The sequence below is a fragment of the Prosopis cineraria genome, unplaced genomic scaffold (assembly GCF_029017545.1).
Source record: "Prosopis cineraria cultivar Desert tree isolate PC_DT_omini unplaced genomic scaffold, ASM2901754v1 PC6, whole genome shotgun sequence".
In the NCBI taxonomy this organism is placed as follows: Eukaryota; Viridiplantae; Streptophyta; class Magnoliopsida; order Fabales; family Fabaceae; genus Prosopis; species Prosopis cineraria.
Genome location: NW_026555337.1, coordinates 8,626,945 through 8,642,630, shown reverse-complemented (window position 1 = coordinate 8,642,630; position 15,686 = coordinate 8,626,945). Strand labels below are relative to the sequence as shown.

Sequence of the window (15,686 nt, the reverse complement as noted above, 5' to 3'; positions counted from 1 at the left end):
ACAAATTTTGTTCTCCTTCACCAGTTACTAAATCCTCCAAGTTACTAGATGAATCCTCTCCATCATTGAAAAGTTTAGAAAAATAAGTCTCCCATCTATTTTTAATTTCATCATCTGTAACTAAAATTCTTTCCTCTTCATCCTTAATACACCTTACCTGTTCTAGATCTCTTGATTTTCTTTCCCTACTCTTGGCAATCTTATAAATATTTTGCTCTCCTTCCTTCGTCTCAAGGTTCTTATAAAATTCTTCAAAAGCTTTAGAACGAGCTTCACCCACAGCTCTCTTAGTTTCCTTCTTAGCCATATGGTACCTCTCCCAATTTTCTTCATTGTTACACAAATGTATGGCTTTAAAACAATTCTTCTTATACTTGATTTTGTCCTATATACTATTATTCCACCACCAAGACTCCTTATCTCTCGGACCAGAACCTTTCGATTCTCCCAAAACTACTTTTGCAACCTCCCGTATCTTTTTAGCCATATCCTCCCATATGATGTTAGTACTTCCCTGAGAATCCCAAATTCCTTTATCCAAAAGATTTCGCTTGAAAATATCCTGCTTCTCACCTTTTAATTGCCACCACCTAATCCTTGGTGTTACTACTTGTCGACGTTTTTGGATTTTACTCATAATACACACATCAAGGACTAGGGCCCTATGTTGTGTCGTTACAGCATCTCCAGGGATCACCTTACAATTTTTACAAAGTTTTCTATCTGTGTTCCTAACCAAAAGAAAATCAATCTGTGACCTTGAGGCTCCACTTTTGTAAGTGATGAGATGCTCATCTCTCTTCTTGAAACAAGTGTTGGCAATCTTAAAATCATACGCCAATGAGAAATCAAGAAGAGTTTGTCCTTCATTGTTTAGCTATTCAAAACCAAAACCACCATGCACCCTCGCATACTGACCAGCTTCCCTCCCGATATGCCCATTAAAGTCTCCTCCAATAAAAATCTTTTCACTCTGTGGTATGTGTCGAATCAACCCCTCCAGATCCTCCCAAAATAATTTCTTAAGACTGGCTTCTGTCCCGACTTGCGGCGCATAAGCACTAACAATATTAACAGTCTCACGTCCAATTATCATTTTTAAAGAAATAATTCTGTCTCCAATTCTGCTAACTTCTACAACGTTCTTCTTCCACTCCTTATCTATAATGATGCCTACTCCATTGCGTGCACTTACTTTTCCTGTATACCAAAGTTTGAAACCTTGAATATCCTTAGCTTCTTCTCCACGCCATTTTGTTTCTTGCAAGCAAAGGATATTGATTTTCCTTTGAGTCATAACCCCTACAACCTCTACAGATTTACAATTTAATGTCCCAACATTCCAAGTACCAAATCTAATTTTGCTCTTATGGACTAACTTCTTTAGCCGCGTGCGTCCAGAATGACGCGGTAGCCCTTGCTCATTTAACACTATATCCGGGCGCCGATGCAGTGGCTCTAACTCACTTATCACTGTACTCGAGCCATGCAGCGCGTTACTTACGGGCAACGACCTAGCATAACATTATAACGTCTATTGTCCATGTTCATGATAGATTCAACAAATTTTTACATTGGCTGTTGATGGCCTAACACAACCCTCCTCCTTTACCCGGGCTTGGGACCGGCTATAAACATAGGTGGAGTTGGAGGGAACACTTGACTTCAATTAAATTTATTTTGCCTCTAAATCACTATATATATATATATATATATGAGTGTGTATGTATTCTGACACATTTCTCTTTATAACACCGTTCTTCTATATATGTTAGCAATAAGATACTACAGGAACCTAACGTTTTAGCTTTATAAAAGGGGGGATTGTTCCTTTGAAAAATTTAAAACTAAGGGATGATCTATTGCAAGCAAGTGCAACATTAGATGAAAAAAGCAGATTCCACTAGGATTAATGATGGTTTTTTATAGTACCGAACAAAAGCCTGGACTAACAAAAATCACCCGAAGATTATAGGCCAATCAATCTAGTCTTGTGAACTAGGATGAAGTAGGTTCTTGAAGATCTATTTGCTTCGAGTCACAGTGGCTTTCTGAAATGAATTCATTTCAGACAACATTATAGGGGTACAGTTTAAGATAAACTAACAGAAGTGGGGTTGGGGAGTAAAATTTTCTAATAAAGCCTTTGATAATGTGCCTTCGGAATGGCCAACGAATTTCTCATAAGAAGTCAAATGATTATGTCTCTTATTACATAGTATTAGCCAATGGATCCCTCACAAGAATGCTGCAACTAACCCATGCCATATTGTAAGAGAACCTCTATTTCCTTAGCTTCTTAACATTTGTGCTAATATCTTACATGCATCTATAAGCAATGAATAATGAAGTGGCATCATTGTGTGCAAAGACTAGGAAGGAGCTCCTTATATTTGGCATCCATTTATCAATATGGTATAGTTTACCTTAAAATTTTAATACAAAGAATAATGGGGAGATAGTTTTTATCTTTAATTTGCTCGTACTCCATTCAATCTTAATAATAGAGTAATGTTATCCGATCTTACAATTTTTAAAAAGTAATGGTTGAAACCTTAAGCATGTAAAGATATGATATTTTCAAAATTTACCCTTTACTAAAATTAATAATCATAATAAAATAATATATAGAAATTAAAACCATGCTATTGCCAACAACTGATTATAATTGAAAAGGAGTAAAGTTAGGGGGGAAAAAATTGCTACTTCTTTACCTTACACTCCTCCTATGCTCATTTATATAGTTTGTAATATTAATTTTTTTAGACTTTTAAAAATAAAATTTATTAATAAAAGAAAGGTAAAGAAATTTATTTAAAGAGTGAAATAATAATAAGATTATTAGAATAATTATCATTAATAAATTTTTTTCACCAAAAAAAAGTTTTATTTGTTTAAAATACCTTATATTTTAAAATACCAAATAGGATGCACAGATACTTATATAGATATCGAATACGATCCGTCGATACTTTTATTTTTAAAAATATAGGATGTGATACATTTTTTATACATACATACATACATACATACATATTTATATATATTTATAAAAAATTATAAAAATGTTAAAAATATAATTTTAATTCAAAAACTATTCAAACTAGCATATATATAATCCTTTATAGTAATGCTAAGAAAAATATAATTATGAATTATATTGTTATTCAATTTATATCTAATTGTCTACCACCTAATCCCTACAAGTAGATATAGTATCAATACCCTTTTTCCCTCGACCTTCATATTTAAAAATGATAGCTTTTATATTTGGTTCATCAAAAGATAAGTTTGTCATTTCTAAAATTTCAGCACCATCAAGCTCATCCGATTCATCTCCCTTAATGTCTCACATGTTAGACTTGCCTTGTTTGTATTCTTCATTTTTTTCTAGCCAAAAGTCACAAATTAATATGGGATATAAATCAATTTTTTTACTCTTTTAAAATTCAACTTGTTTCTTTTCATTGAATGAATGAGTAGGTATTTCAAATTTTTTCCAGTATGATGAAAAGCTAAGCAAGTTTTTGAAATAGAAGGGTTGAAGAATCATGTTACTCATCAAAAAATGACATCTAATATTCACCTATCTTTAATAGGGTTAAAAGAAATTGAAATTTTAAAATATTGACTTGCAATTTTAAAATATTGGATATGTAATGAAAACTAATTTTTTTAATTAAAAAATAATATTTTAATATTTTATGAATATATATAAAAGAAGTACGTAAGACAGTTTAAAGCATCGATATATCATAATCACCTGTAAAATCTTATAAAACAAGACGGGGCTGGAGACATAATTTTTGCGGACGTGGTGACATAGTTGGTGTCCACGTGGAAGATGCTCGGCGACAAAAACAGATGACAGAACCGGCAGAGGGAGAGATGCTTTTTTCCAGGCTTCGAGAAGCCATGAAATTCCACGCTCTGAGATTCATCCGTTCCTGCCCTAACCTTCTGTAGAGAGAGAAAGATTCGCAAGCAAGACTTCTTTAGAGAGAGAAAGGAAGCATGACGGCAAGGAAATGTCATGAACAGGACCTATCCAAACCCTAGCGTAGCTTTTTGTGCCTTCATTGTGGAAACTGAAGCCCCACCAAACCATCACTGTCTCGATTCGTTTCTCAGTTAATCACTTTTGTGTTTTGCTGCAAATATTCATTGAGCAGCCTGGACCTCGAATTCGGCAATTTTCGGCAGAGAAAAAGAGCCACCGATTGGCACCGTAAAGCCAGTTCGTTTCACTTTTGTTCCTCGGTAAGGTTTCGCCAATGGTTTGCTTTTCTTTAACAACTAGTTGCATTAAACTAGTGGTAACATTTTTGGCTGAAAGATCCTTCTCTGTTTCTCCTGCCCAGACTGAACTTCTATCACATTTTCCCCATCCTATCAGTATTCAATCTAATTTGCTGTTCTCCTTGTGTTCTTCCCTTTTTGTCATTTCTTCATGACAAGGGTCTTATTGATTTGCAGGGAAAGTTCCAAGTTATCTTCAATTTTACGGTAATTGTGGGGGTTGTGATTAGTTCCCTTCTGATGTTGTGTTTCCAATCACTGTTTCTATCACCCTCTAATTATCCATTCTGGTACTCAATTTCCCATCTTTTTCTTCCCTCTGATGTGTTCTTCATATGCTGCTTCAATTGCCTGAGATTTCGTCTCAAAATTTGAAACTCTGCTCCAGAATTGAGTTTGTACTTGATGTCACTGTGAAATTCAACCCCCGTGATTGTTAAGATTTCGTCTCAATCTCCAATTTGTTTCAATCGCAAAAATTTTTCTTTGGTGGGATTGAAGAGAAGCTGTTAAAGATGGGAGATCGCTTTAGACCTCTTTCCATTGAGGAATTGCCGTCACATTTGATTCTAGAGATCCTATGCTCGGGCAGGCTTAGTGCAGTCGACCTTGTTTATTTAGAGCTGACTTCGAAGACTTTTGGTGGGAAGCACAACTGGTACCCTTTCAAATTTCAGTCATTAGTGGACTTTGCAGCATATCAGCTATCTGCCTCCCATCTTATCTATTCAAGGATGAGTTTGAATTCTCAGAGAGAGTTATGCGAACGATGTGGTGGAAACTGGAAGCGAGCTCTGAGATTTTTGCAGTCATTGGAACAATCTTCTGGGATGGCTGAGACATCATCAGGCAATGTACTGTTTTCTTTTGGGAGGAATCATTATATTCATATCTGGGATTATGTATGGAGAAGTGGAACTAAATTTGTGCAATGAACTGATATATTTCTTGAAAAGCTGCAAAGCCATTTATTTTTTGTGAACAAGTTTTAATTGGGATAGCTCTATTCATTTTATCTAATACTCTTTATTGTCCTGCATGAAACGGTTATTAATTTTTCTTAAAAAGATGATCTTGGAGGGACGGATTAAATTTGCAACTTCAAGTTGTTTGAACATAAAACATGGCATAACTCCATTTATCTCAGTTTCCATCTACGTAATGTTTGTACTTTAATTAGAGGTATAGTAATACATCTGTAAATAATAGGTAAACCAAGAAAATGATGCTGGAGTTCTTTATGTTTTAGTGTTGACAAAGATGTATAAATTACTGGCCCTTTGAAAACATATTTCAATTTGGAAATTAGTTACCATTGTTGCTAACTTAATTTTCTTGTAGTTTTCTGCCTGTTCTTTCTAGAGAAATGTTAGTTATGTATTTATGTGGAAAGTATTTTATTTGCAGATGCAAGTTACAACTGGGAAGTATCACACCTTTTTTATCGCCAATTTTTCTGTCTACTCTTGTGGTTCAGGATTGTGTGGTGTACTTGGTCATGGTCCTGAAACAACACAATGTGTAGAATTTACCAGGCTTGATTTCCCACCTTTGGCACGAGTGGTTCATGTTTCAGCCTCATATAATCATGCAGCTTTTGTCATGCAATCTGGAGAGGTTTGTAACTGCTTATTCTTTATTGAGTCAACCCTGATGAAGTCACTAGTTATGTGTTTGCTCTCAGTAAAGAATAGCCTGGAGCATAACCATGCATTTTTATTGAGGGTTCAATTATGCAGCATGCTTAACTTTAACAATGTTACTTATGATTCCATTACCGGGTTTGCACCTAACATCTGAATCTGAAGCTTTTTCTTTGTTTCTTGACATTGAATGAAACCTTTTTTATCAAATTGTCGAGACCCGATTCTTCCTAGCCCTCCTACCATATTAAATTTAGCAAAGTTTGGGGTGGACCTATGCTTTGGTTCAAACTGCTTTTGCATGAAGGGGCAGGCTAGAGATATAAATAAAGACGTTTTTGGGTTTGAACCTGATAAAAACAGCCCAAACAAGAAGAATAGTGGAAAATGTTCTGTGATTCTCTATTATCAAGGGAAAATTATAGAGAATACACCCACTAATATCAGTTTACTTCCTAATGGAACAGTAACACAAATATCACCCACACTCTACCTCGTTTTCGAGAGACCAGGACCTCTCCACTCTCAAAATAAATCTTCCTTACCTATTCCTACTAGCCTCACCCTCACATACGCACTACCACTACTCTAACACTGTCAGAGTAATTGTTACCCTGTACTATGACCATTCTACCCTTTCTCAACTCGCTGGTTGTCTTGGACTTTACTTCCTCTGGACTTTCTCTTGTACACCCGACCCTATCTCCTAGCTTCAGGCCCATCATTTCCCCTATCTGCAAGTGGCACCTTGTCCTCAAGGTGAAATTGAGGAAATTGAGGAAATTGAGTGCGAAGAACATCCTCATCTTCCCAAGTATTTTCACAATCCGGTTGATCTTTCCACTTGAGTAAATATTGCAGCTTCCTATCCTCTCCTCGACGGACGGCTTGGACTAATTCTGGCTGCACTTGTGACTCTAAATCTTTAGTTAATCCTTGAGGCAGAGGCTGCGCTTCCACTGTAACTTTGATGGCCCTCTTGAGTTTGGAAACATGGAAGACATTATGGATTCTGGCTGTTGCAAGTAGTTCCAGCCGGTAGGCAACCCTTCCTATCTTCTCCAATATCTTATAAGGACCATAGTATCTTGGAGAAAGCTTTTCGTCTGGTTTCTTTGCTAATGACTGGTAGCGGTATGGCTTCAACTTAAGGTATACAGCCTCTCCTACTTCATACTGCACCTCCCTCTTGTGCTTGTCAGCTTGATTACGCATTTGTGCTTGTGCTCGCTCAAGCTGGCTCTTAAGGTCATCCAAGATCAAATTCCTTTCTTGGATCTGCTGGTCAACCTCATGTACTCTTGAAGATTGGTCTGCCCACTTCAATAGAGGTGGGGGTTCTTGCCCGTACAATGCCTTGAAAGGAGTCATACCAATGGCACTATGATAAGTGATATTATACCAATACTCAGCCCACGGCAGCATTCTAACCCACTTCTTAAGTGTATTTCCAGCACGCAAATAAGTCTCTAAAGTTTTGTTCACTACCTCTGTTTGGCCATCGGTTTCCGGGTGATAAGACGAGCTGTACTTGAGGGTGGTTCCAGCCATGCTGAAAGGTTCCTTCTAGAATTGGCTCATGAAGACCCGATCTCTATCCAAGACAATTGAGCTAGGAAACCCGGGCAACTTGATTACTTCTTTGATGAATACCTTGGCGACATCTCTAGCACTATAAGGATGAGAAAGAGGAATAAAATGCCCATATTTGGTCAATCGATCCACCATGACCAGCACTGTATCACAGCGATTGCTTTTGGGTAATCCTCCTATGAAGTCCATACTCACATCATCCCAAGAAGCAATAGGTATGGGCAGAGGTTGCAACAGCCCAGCGGGGCTCAAAGCCTCATATTTGTTCCTTTGACAAGTCTCACATTGAGCTACATACTCCTGAATATCTTTCCTCATTCCTGTCCAGTGCACAACTGCAGCTAACCGCTTGTAAGTCCTTAGGTATCTTGAGTGGCCCCCCATTGGTGAATCATGAAACTCCTTAATGAGTTCTTTTGTTTTGCTCGAGTGCTTAGGTAGGACCAATTTTCCTTCATAGAAAAGAATTCCATTCTTCAAATTATACCCTTTAGGTTCCTCCCCCTTGATTATTTTCTGTTTAAGATCCCTTAAGTATGAGTCTTGACCAATCTCTGTTTCTAACTCTTTAATCCCCTCATATTGCTACATTGAGATTGCTCTCATCTCCAATTCTGCATCACGACGCGAAAGCGCATTTGCCACCCTATTCTCCTTTCCCGGTTTATAATGGATCTGAAATTTGTAACCCATGAGCTTGGAGACCCATTTTTGTTGATTAGGTGCTATGATTCGCTGCTCCAAGAGGTATTTCAAAGCCCTCTGATATGTTTTAACAACAAATGGTTGACTGGACAAATAATGCTGCCACTTTTTGTCAGCAAGAACAATTGCCATGAGTTCCCGTTCGTATACCAAACTTTGTTGATGTTTGTCAGATAGCTTTTGGCTAAAATAGGTGATGGGCTGCCCCTTTTGCATCAAGACTGCTCCTACTCCTTTTCATGAGGCATTGGCTTCTATCTCAAAAGGTTGACTAAAATTAGGCATCGCTAATACTGGCATTGTGGTCATTGTGTGTTTGAGCTCCTTAAATGCTTTTGTGTCCCTTCATTCCATTGGAATGTATCTTTCTTAAGTAATTGGGTCAATAGTGCTGCTATCTTGCTGTACCCCTTAACAAATTTGCAGTAATACCCAGTAAGGCCAAAGAATCCTCTTAATGGCTTCAAGTAATGAGGTTGCGGCCACTGCACCATTGCAGAGATTTTGGTCGGATCAACCCTCACTCCTTCAGCTGAAATTATGTGGCCCAAGTATTCTATTTGAGCTTGGCCAAAAACACATTTCTTAGGGTTGATTATGAGCTGGTGCTGCTTCAACAATTCTAGGGTGGCTGTCGAATGATCTTTGTGTATCTCCCTGTCTTTACTATACACAAGAATATCATAAAAAAAATCAAGAATAAATTTTCTTAAATGCTCACGAAATATATCATTCATGAGAGATTGAAATGTAAAAAGAGCATTTATTAATCCAAAAGGCATAACCTTAAATTCATAGTGGCCATTATGAGTCCGAAATGCTATTTTGGCTTCATCTCCTTTGATTCGTATCTGATGGTACCCAGACTTGAGGTCCAATTTAGTGAACACAGTTGCTCCTCCCAATTCATCTAAGAGCTCATCGATCGCAAGTATTGGGTATTTGTCGAGCACTGTGATGTTAAGTGCACGGTAGTCTACGCAAAACCTCAAGCTTCTGTCCTCTTTTTGACTAGCAATATAGGACTAGAATAGGGACTAGTACTGGGTTGTATGACCCCCGCGAGCATCATGTCTTTTACTTGCCTCTCTATTTCTGTCTTTTGAGCAAAGCCATATCTATATGGACGAGTGTTCGCTAGTTGCACCCCAGGTTTGATGGTGATTGCATGATCATGGGTCCTCTTGGGTGGTAGCCTAGAAATCGGTGCACTAACCTCAAGGTATTTATTGAGTATTTTTGTGTATTCTCCTCCATCGGCCTGCTACGTGTCATCATCTTCTTACTGGGTTTCAGCCAATTCTACCAAATATCCCAGTCCTTCCTCTTTGATTGCCTTTATAATTGACCGTAAAGAGACTTGGGTGTTAGTAAGTGTCGGATCTCTACCCAGGCATACCCAGCTTTTCCCTTCTCTTACCTTCATGTATAGCTGTTGCCAGTTCATGTGAGTCTCCCCCAAGGAAGCTAGCTACTCAACTCCTAATACCACATCCACATTGCCAAGGCTGAATGGATAGAAAGGTTGCTCAATGGTCATTCCTTGTATCTCGAGTCGGACACTTGGGCACTTTCGGTTTGAGTATGTTCGTCGCCCATCACCTACCATCATCGAATACCGCCTGACCTCTTGCATCGGTAGTTGCAACTCTTCCACTAGGTCTGTCGCAATGAAATTGTGAGTTGCTCCACAATCAATAAGGGCTACTACTCCTCGGCTGTTGACCGCCCCCTTCAATTTTAGAGTCTTTTTTCCCATGATCCTGATTTTGTCGTGATTGCCAGCTCCATAGATGTCATCTCCCTGTCTTCTAGGCCTTCTTCATTTTTGGGCTCACTAATTTTCTCCTCTGGGCCGCTATCCCCTTCTTAAAGCACAATAAGCCCGTATTGCCTGTTTTTACACTTGTGATTTAGGCCAAACTTCTCCTCACACTTAAAGCAAAGGCCCAATTCTCGACGTCTGTTGATCTCTACCTTAGATAGTCTTTTCTGTGGAACTACACTGCCCAAGCTACTCACTGTGGACTGCGTCTATCCCGTCGCAGTCATAGGTGCCAAATTTAGCTTCCTCTTAGCTCTTACTCATGGGAATCCTTGTTCCAAACGTCGTGCTTCCAGCCTTAGGGGTCTCTGCGATGCTAAACTTAGGTAAGGCTGGCTTATATTCGATCCAGCATCCCCCCAATATTGCTCTGGTCGTTCGGTTCCTCTTTTCCTCGAATATCCTCTCTTTTACCCTGTTTCGATCTTCAACCTGACCTGTGAAATCCATAAGCTCCCTCAATCCCCTTGGATGCATCAATCGGACATCTGCACGAATCTCTTCCTGTAGCCCACTCAGAAATGCTCCGACTAACATCTCGTCAGGTACATCTCTTAATGGTGCAGAAAGCAACTTGAACTTCTCTCTGTATTCCATTACCGTCCTTCTTGTTTTAATGCTAGCAGTCGCTCATGTTCATCCCTAAGTTGGCGACAGTGGAAATGCTTATCATCTCCGTTTTAAATTCGAGCCATGTTCGCACAGGATGTTGGGTGTCCAACCATTGAAACTAGGCTAATGCCCTTCCCTCCAAACTCACTATGACAGCATCCAACTTCTCGTGCTCTCCAACTCCATTAACATTGAAATATTGTTCGACTCTGAAAATCCAACCCAGCGGGTCCTCCCCTTCGAAAAGAGGTAATTCTAACCGACGGTGTTTTAGCCCATCGTATTTTCTACATTGTGTGCTTCCCCTGTGTTGTGTCCCCCTAGTGGGCCCTTGGGAGGTGGGGGTGGAGGTGGCGGCGGCGGCGGCGGCGGGGGGTTAGCAACAGCAAGGGTAGCCTAAATCGCTTCAAGTTGCCGCTTGATGGTAGCTACCGTATTGTCTACCCTAGTGAGTTTTTCATTTGTTTCCCCTTGTTGTCTCTGCATTTCTTTGACTGCTTGCTCCAAATATTTGACTCTGTTCTCCATTCTAGCGCTGACCATTCCCCAGAAACCACCGCTCTGATACCAACGTGATAGAAACAGCCCAAACAAGAAGAAATGATAGTGAAAAATGTTCTGCGATTCTCTATTATCAAGGGAAAACTATAGAGAATATACCCACTAATATCAGTTTACTTCCTAATGGAACAGTAACACAAATATCACCCACACTCTACCTGGTTTTCAAGAGACCGGGACCTCTCCACTCTCAAAATAAATCTTCCTTACCTATTCCTACTAGCCTCACCCTCACATACGCACTACCACTACTCTAACACTGTCAGAGTAATTGTTACCCTGTACTATGACCATTCTACCCTTGCTCAACTCGCTGGTTGTCTTGGACTTTACTTCCTCTGGACTTTCTCTTGTACACCCAACCCCATCTCCTAACTTCAAGCCCATCAGAACCTAATAGCTTTTGCTTGTTGGACAAGTTGCTCATTGACAAAGAACAATGGAAGCATAATGCTTTTGGGGTTGAGGGAATGGAAGGTGAGAGATCAGCATCTAATCTCATTATATTTGAAGTTTGATTGTCTAAAATACTCCTCTACAGCAGATTTCATAGCACCTACCATACAGGAGCTTGTGAAAAGCCAAAGCATTTCAATTGGGATTTGAGTCCTTGGATCTTCTTTTACAAATAAACTATGGCTGGACTGCAGCTAGACTCAATATCAAATCAACCATTCTTGTGATGCATTGATTTAATTTTGACAAGTGGACAATGGAATGTGGTTTGACTTCGAAGTTCAAATGTAGCCAAAATTGTTATGAATGGAAGAGGTTTTGATGGAGATCTTAAAAGATGTAATTGACTGTTTTATTGTTATATTTTCATTATTTTTCTTTAGGATATTTGATAAAAATAAGATATCTAGGGTTATTAAATTAGATTATCTCCTCCTCAAATTAGAGTTAGGGTTAGATATTATATTTTATTTTTGTCTTATATTATTCTAAATTAGGGCTTTATTTATAGCCTTAGAGTTTTTCTTTTGTTAGACTTTTGGATGTTTTGACTTTTGAGTAATAGTTGAATATTTTCTCCCTGCTTATGTTGTTCTCCCTCCTTTATTCTTTCTCTTCCCCTTCCCTGCCCCTGTTTTGCATCAGGTTTGACATTTTAAAGTGCTGCAACGTGCCAAACCTATCAAAGTTCATGCAGAATTGAGTTGTCTTGATGGTTCAACTTATCTGCAGACTTAATATAGCGCTTGGAAAAGCTTTCTCTCTCTCTCTCTCTATATATATATATATATTGTTAGGTCTATAGACTTTTCTGTAAATTACATACTGATAAGTTCGAATCTCATGATTCAAGCAGAAAAGTTTGAATTCCATATTTGCTGTGTCTGGCCTTGAAAAAGATGGCTTTATTTAAATTGTGAATTGATTGATTACTACTTGCTTCCGTCATTAACCTGAGTTGTTATGTTTGACTGATGTAGGTATTCACATGTGGAGATAATTCTTCATCTTGCTGTGGGCACAGAGATACAAGCCGTCCGATTTTTAGGCCAAGGCTGGTTGAAGCCCTGAAGGGGATACATTGCACAGAGGTAAACTATATATAATCCATCGTCTCCATAAGATGATTACTGTTGACCGGTTTGAAAAAATAATGATAGTTAGAAGATTATATGTTCATATCAAATTTGTGGTTATAGAATATCTTTTCTTAGCTGATATTGACAGTAAAGCTTTTGGATCTGTATGATGTCTAATCATGTTTTATATAATGCATGATTTCCTCATACCAAAGATCACTTTGATTTTAATAACTATGACCTCGTCTGTCTTCCAAATCACATGCTAATATGCTACAATCTTATGGCCAGTTCTACTGATTGTCATTTCATATAGATTCCTCCTTGTCTCTTCAATCCTCAGTATTTTCTTATTCCATCAAGGCTGTTATGCTAAGGCTTTTACTATAGCTGCTAAATTAAGGTTGACTTCTCTCAGGTTGCAACAGGGCTTAACTTCACAGTCTTCCTCACTAGACAAGGTCATGTGTACACGTGTGGGACTAACACTTATGGCCAACTCGGTCATGGTGACACTCAGGATATACCAACCCCCAAACTTGTTGAAATGCTTGGCGGGGCTTGTTCTGTTGTTCAGATTGCTACTGGACCAAGCTATGTTTTAGCTGTCATGGATAATGGAACAGTATACTCCTTTGGATCAGGCTCTAATTTCTGTCTTGGCCATGGTGAGCAACATAATGAGTTTCAGCCACGTGCAATTCAGACATTTAGAAGAAAAGGTGTTCATGTGGTCCATGTTTCTGCTGGTGATGAGCATGCAGTGGCACTTGATTCAAATGGATTTGTAAGTTCGATCAATCAAGATTTTGTTTTAATTCTGCTGGTTATACTTGATTTTGTGCTGGTATTCGTAGTTGATGTTATTGCTGCTCCAGGTATATACATGGGGCAAGGGTTACTGTGGTGCTTTAGGCCATGGGGATGAAATTGACAAGACAACTCCAGAGATCTTAACCAGCCTCAAGAGTCACTTGGCTGTTCAGGTATTGTCTAAGTTTTGATAATGTGTTGTAGGGATAAAATGGTTTACACAAAAAAAAAAAAAAAGAAGCCAAATTGCAATTTGAACTTCTGGCAAATCACTGCCTCTAGTTTTAATTCTGGCAGCTTGCCCACTTATTCATGTCTGTCGTTTTCTTGACTTGTTAAGTTGAAGGAATTATTTTATCACATAAGTTCAAGTGGTTAGTTTCAAAATCAAAACCACTAGGTATCATTTGCCAAAGGATCTTTCTTTCTTTCTTTTTTATAGCCTATATTGCTGTTAGTTAAAACTGAATTTATGTAAGCCAACATCACTTGGTGGGAAGAGGTTGCTTCTTCTTCTTGTTGTATTATAGCCTATAAAAATCCAACCTTTGCGAGAGAGCTGTGAAATTCAAGCATCCTTTGACTTTGAGACTGCTTATCCATGTCAGAGTCGTGGTGACAGCTTATTGTTATCTGTAGGTCTGTGCGAGAAAGAGGAAAACTTTTGTTCTGGTTGATTCTGGTTCAGTCTTTGGCTTCGGGTGGATGGGATTTGGAAGCCTTGGATTTTTGGACAGAAGGGTCTCAGATAAAGTCATGAAGCCTCGAATTCTCGATACTCTTCGGACCCATCATGTTTCTCAAATCAGCACTGGTCTGTACCACACTGTTGTAATCACTAACCGTGGACACATCTTTGGTTTCGGAGACAACGAGAGAGCTCAACTCGGACATGACACATTAAGAGGATGTCTTGAGCCAACAGAAATTTTCATTAAAGATACAGATGACAAAGATATAGATGCTATTTCAGAAAGAGACTGACATTCCACGAGAAATCACTTCTTTTGTGGAGGTTTGTTTCATTCCATATCAGACACACACCATATTCTTTTTAGCATCTGTCTCTATTAAGATTGCTACTTTATGTTGTATTATAGTGACAAAAAATGGAAACATAACCCTAGAGATTGTCATTTTTCTCTTCATGTTCATGTTGTGACGGAACTCATAAATCCGTTGTGTTGGACACTACGGTGATGGACAGGGTAGGGACCTTCTCAAAAGGAAAAATGAAGTGGATGATAATCGATTCATCTACTATGTTGGATCAGACTTCATTACTTTCTCGTTTCTTTTAACCTGTTTTTCTATGTACGGTTTAATTTCCATTCAGGTTTCTTCTAATCTCTTAATCTTAGCTCTAGCATTTTTTTCAGACAATGATGTGAATCAAAATCAATATGTTCATTCCAACAACCAAAAAAAGGAAAAAATCAATATGTTAAATATTGATCAATTAAATTATAAAATAAAAAATACTATGTAATAAATTTTACCATTTGATAAAACGTGAAGAATGTCTCATTTTGCAGATTGTGCAGCATAGAAGATTCATCCCGTTGCAATATGAAATTGAAAATACATTTTCTAATTAGAGCAGGTAATTCAAATGAGACTCAATTTGAGCTAGCTTGAATAGTCAAACCAACCTGAACCTCTTTAGATTTATTAGAGCAGAGCTCGTGTGAATATTTGAATTGTTAGTTTTTATATAGAAAATTTAATAACAAATTCCAATTGTAGTTTAAAATTAATTATATTTATATTATAAAAAATGTAAACCATATTTTTGGGATACCTGTAATAAACTGTAGAACACTCAAATCTTTTAAAAAAAATTGTGGGTCTTAAAGTTTAAAAAATAAAATACATTTTAAATATTTTTTAGATAATTTACAGATTAAAAATAATTAAAATATACCAATATGAATATTTTTAATTTTTTAAAAAATATCTATAATATTGTACTCAAATATATAGCCTCTTATTATAAAATGAACTAAAATTTAAAATATTAACTAATATTTTATATACCACGTATATTTTGTAAAAAAATATTTATTTAAATATTCAAGCTTATTCATGCTGGCTTAAATA

At 37.7% G+C, this 15,686-nt stretch overlaps 1 protein-coding gene across 2 annotated transcripts; it reads left to right on the top strand.

The window, feature by feature from the left end:
- The first annotated feature begins 3,832 nt into the window (after nucleotides 1-3,832).
- LOC129313370 (ultraviolet-B receptor UVR8) lies at nucleotides 3,833-14,866 on the top strand. 2 transcript variants are annotated; one of them, XM_054956396.1, is made up of 7 exons: nucleotides 3,833-4,260; nucleotides 4,477-5,153; nucleotides 5,707-5,916; nucleotides 12,675-12,785; nucleotides 13,192-13,560; nucleotides 13,652-13,759; nucleotides 14,226-14,866. In XM_054956396.1, the coding sequence occupies exons 2-7, from the start codon at nucleotides 4,815-4,817 to the stop codon at nucleotides 14,568-14,570; spliced, it is 1,482 nt and encodes a 493-aa protein (XP_054812371.1). In that variant the 5' UTR covers nucleotides 3,833-4,260; nucleotides 4,477-4,814; the 3' UTR covers nucleotides 14,571-14,866. The 2 variants fall into 2 exon arrangements, with proteins under 2 accessions (XP_054812371.1, XP_054812372.1); XM_054956397.1 differs by having other exon boundaries at nucleotides 4,459-5,153.
- The last annotated feature ends 820 nt before the right edge of the window (nucleotides 14,867-15,686 follow it).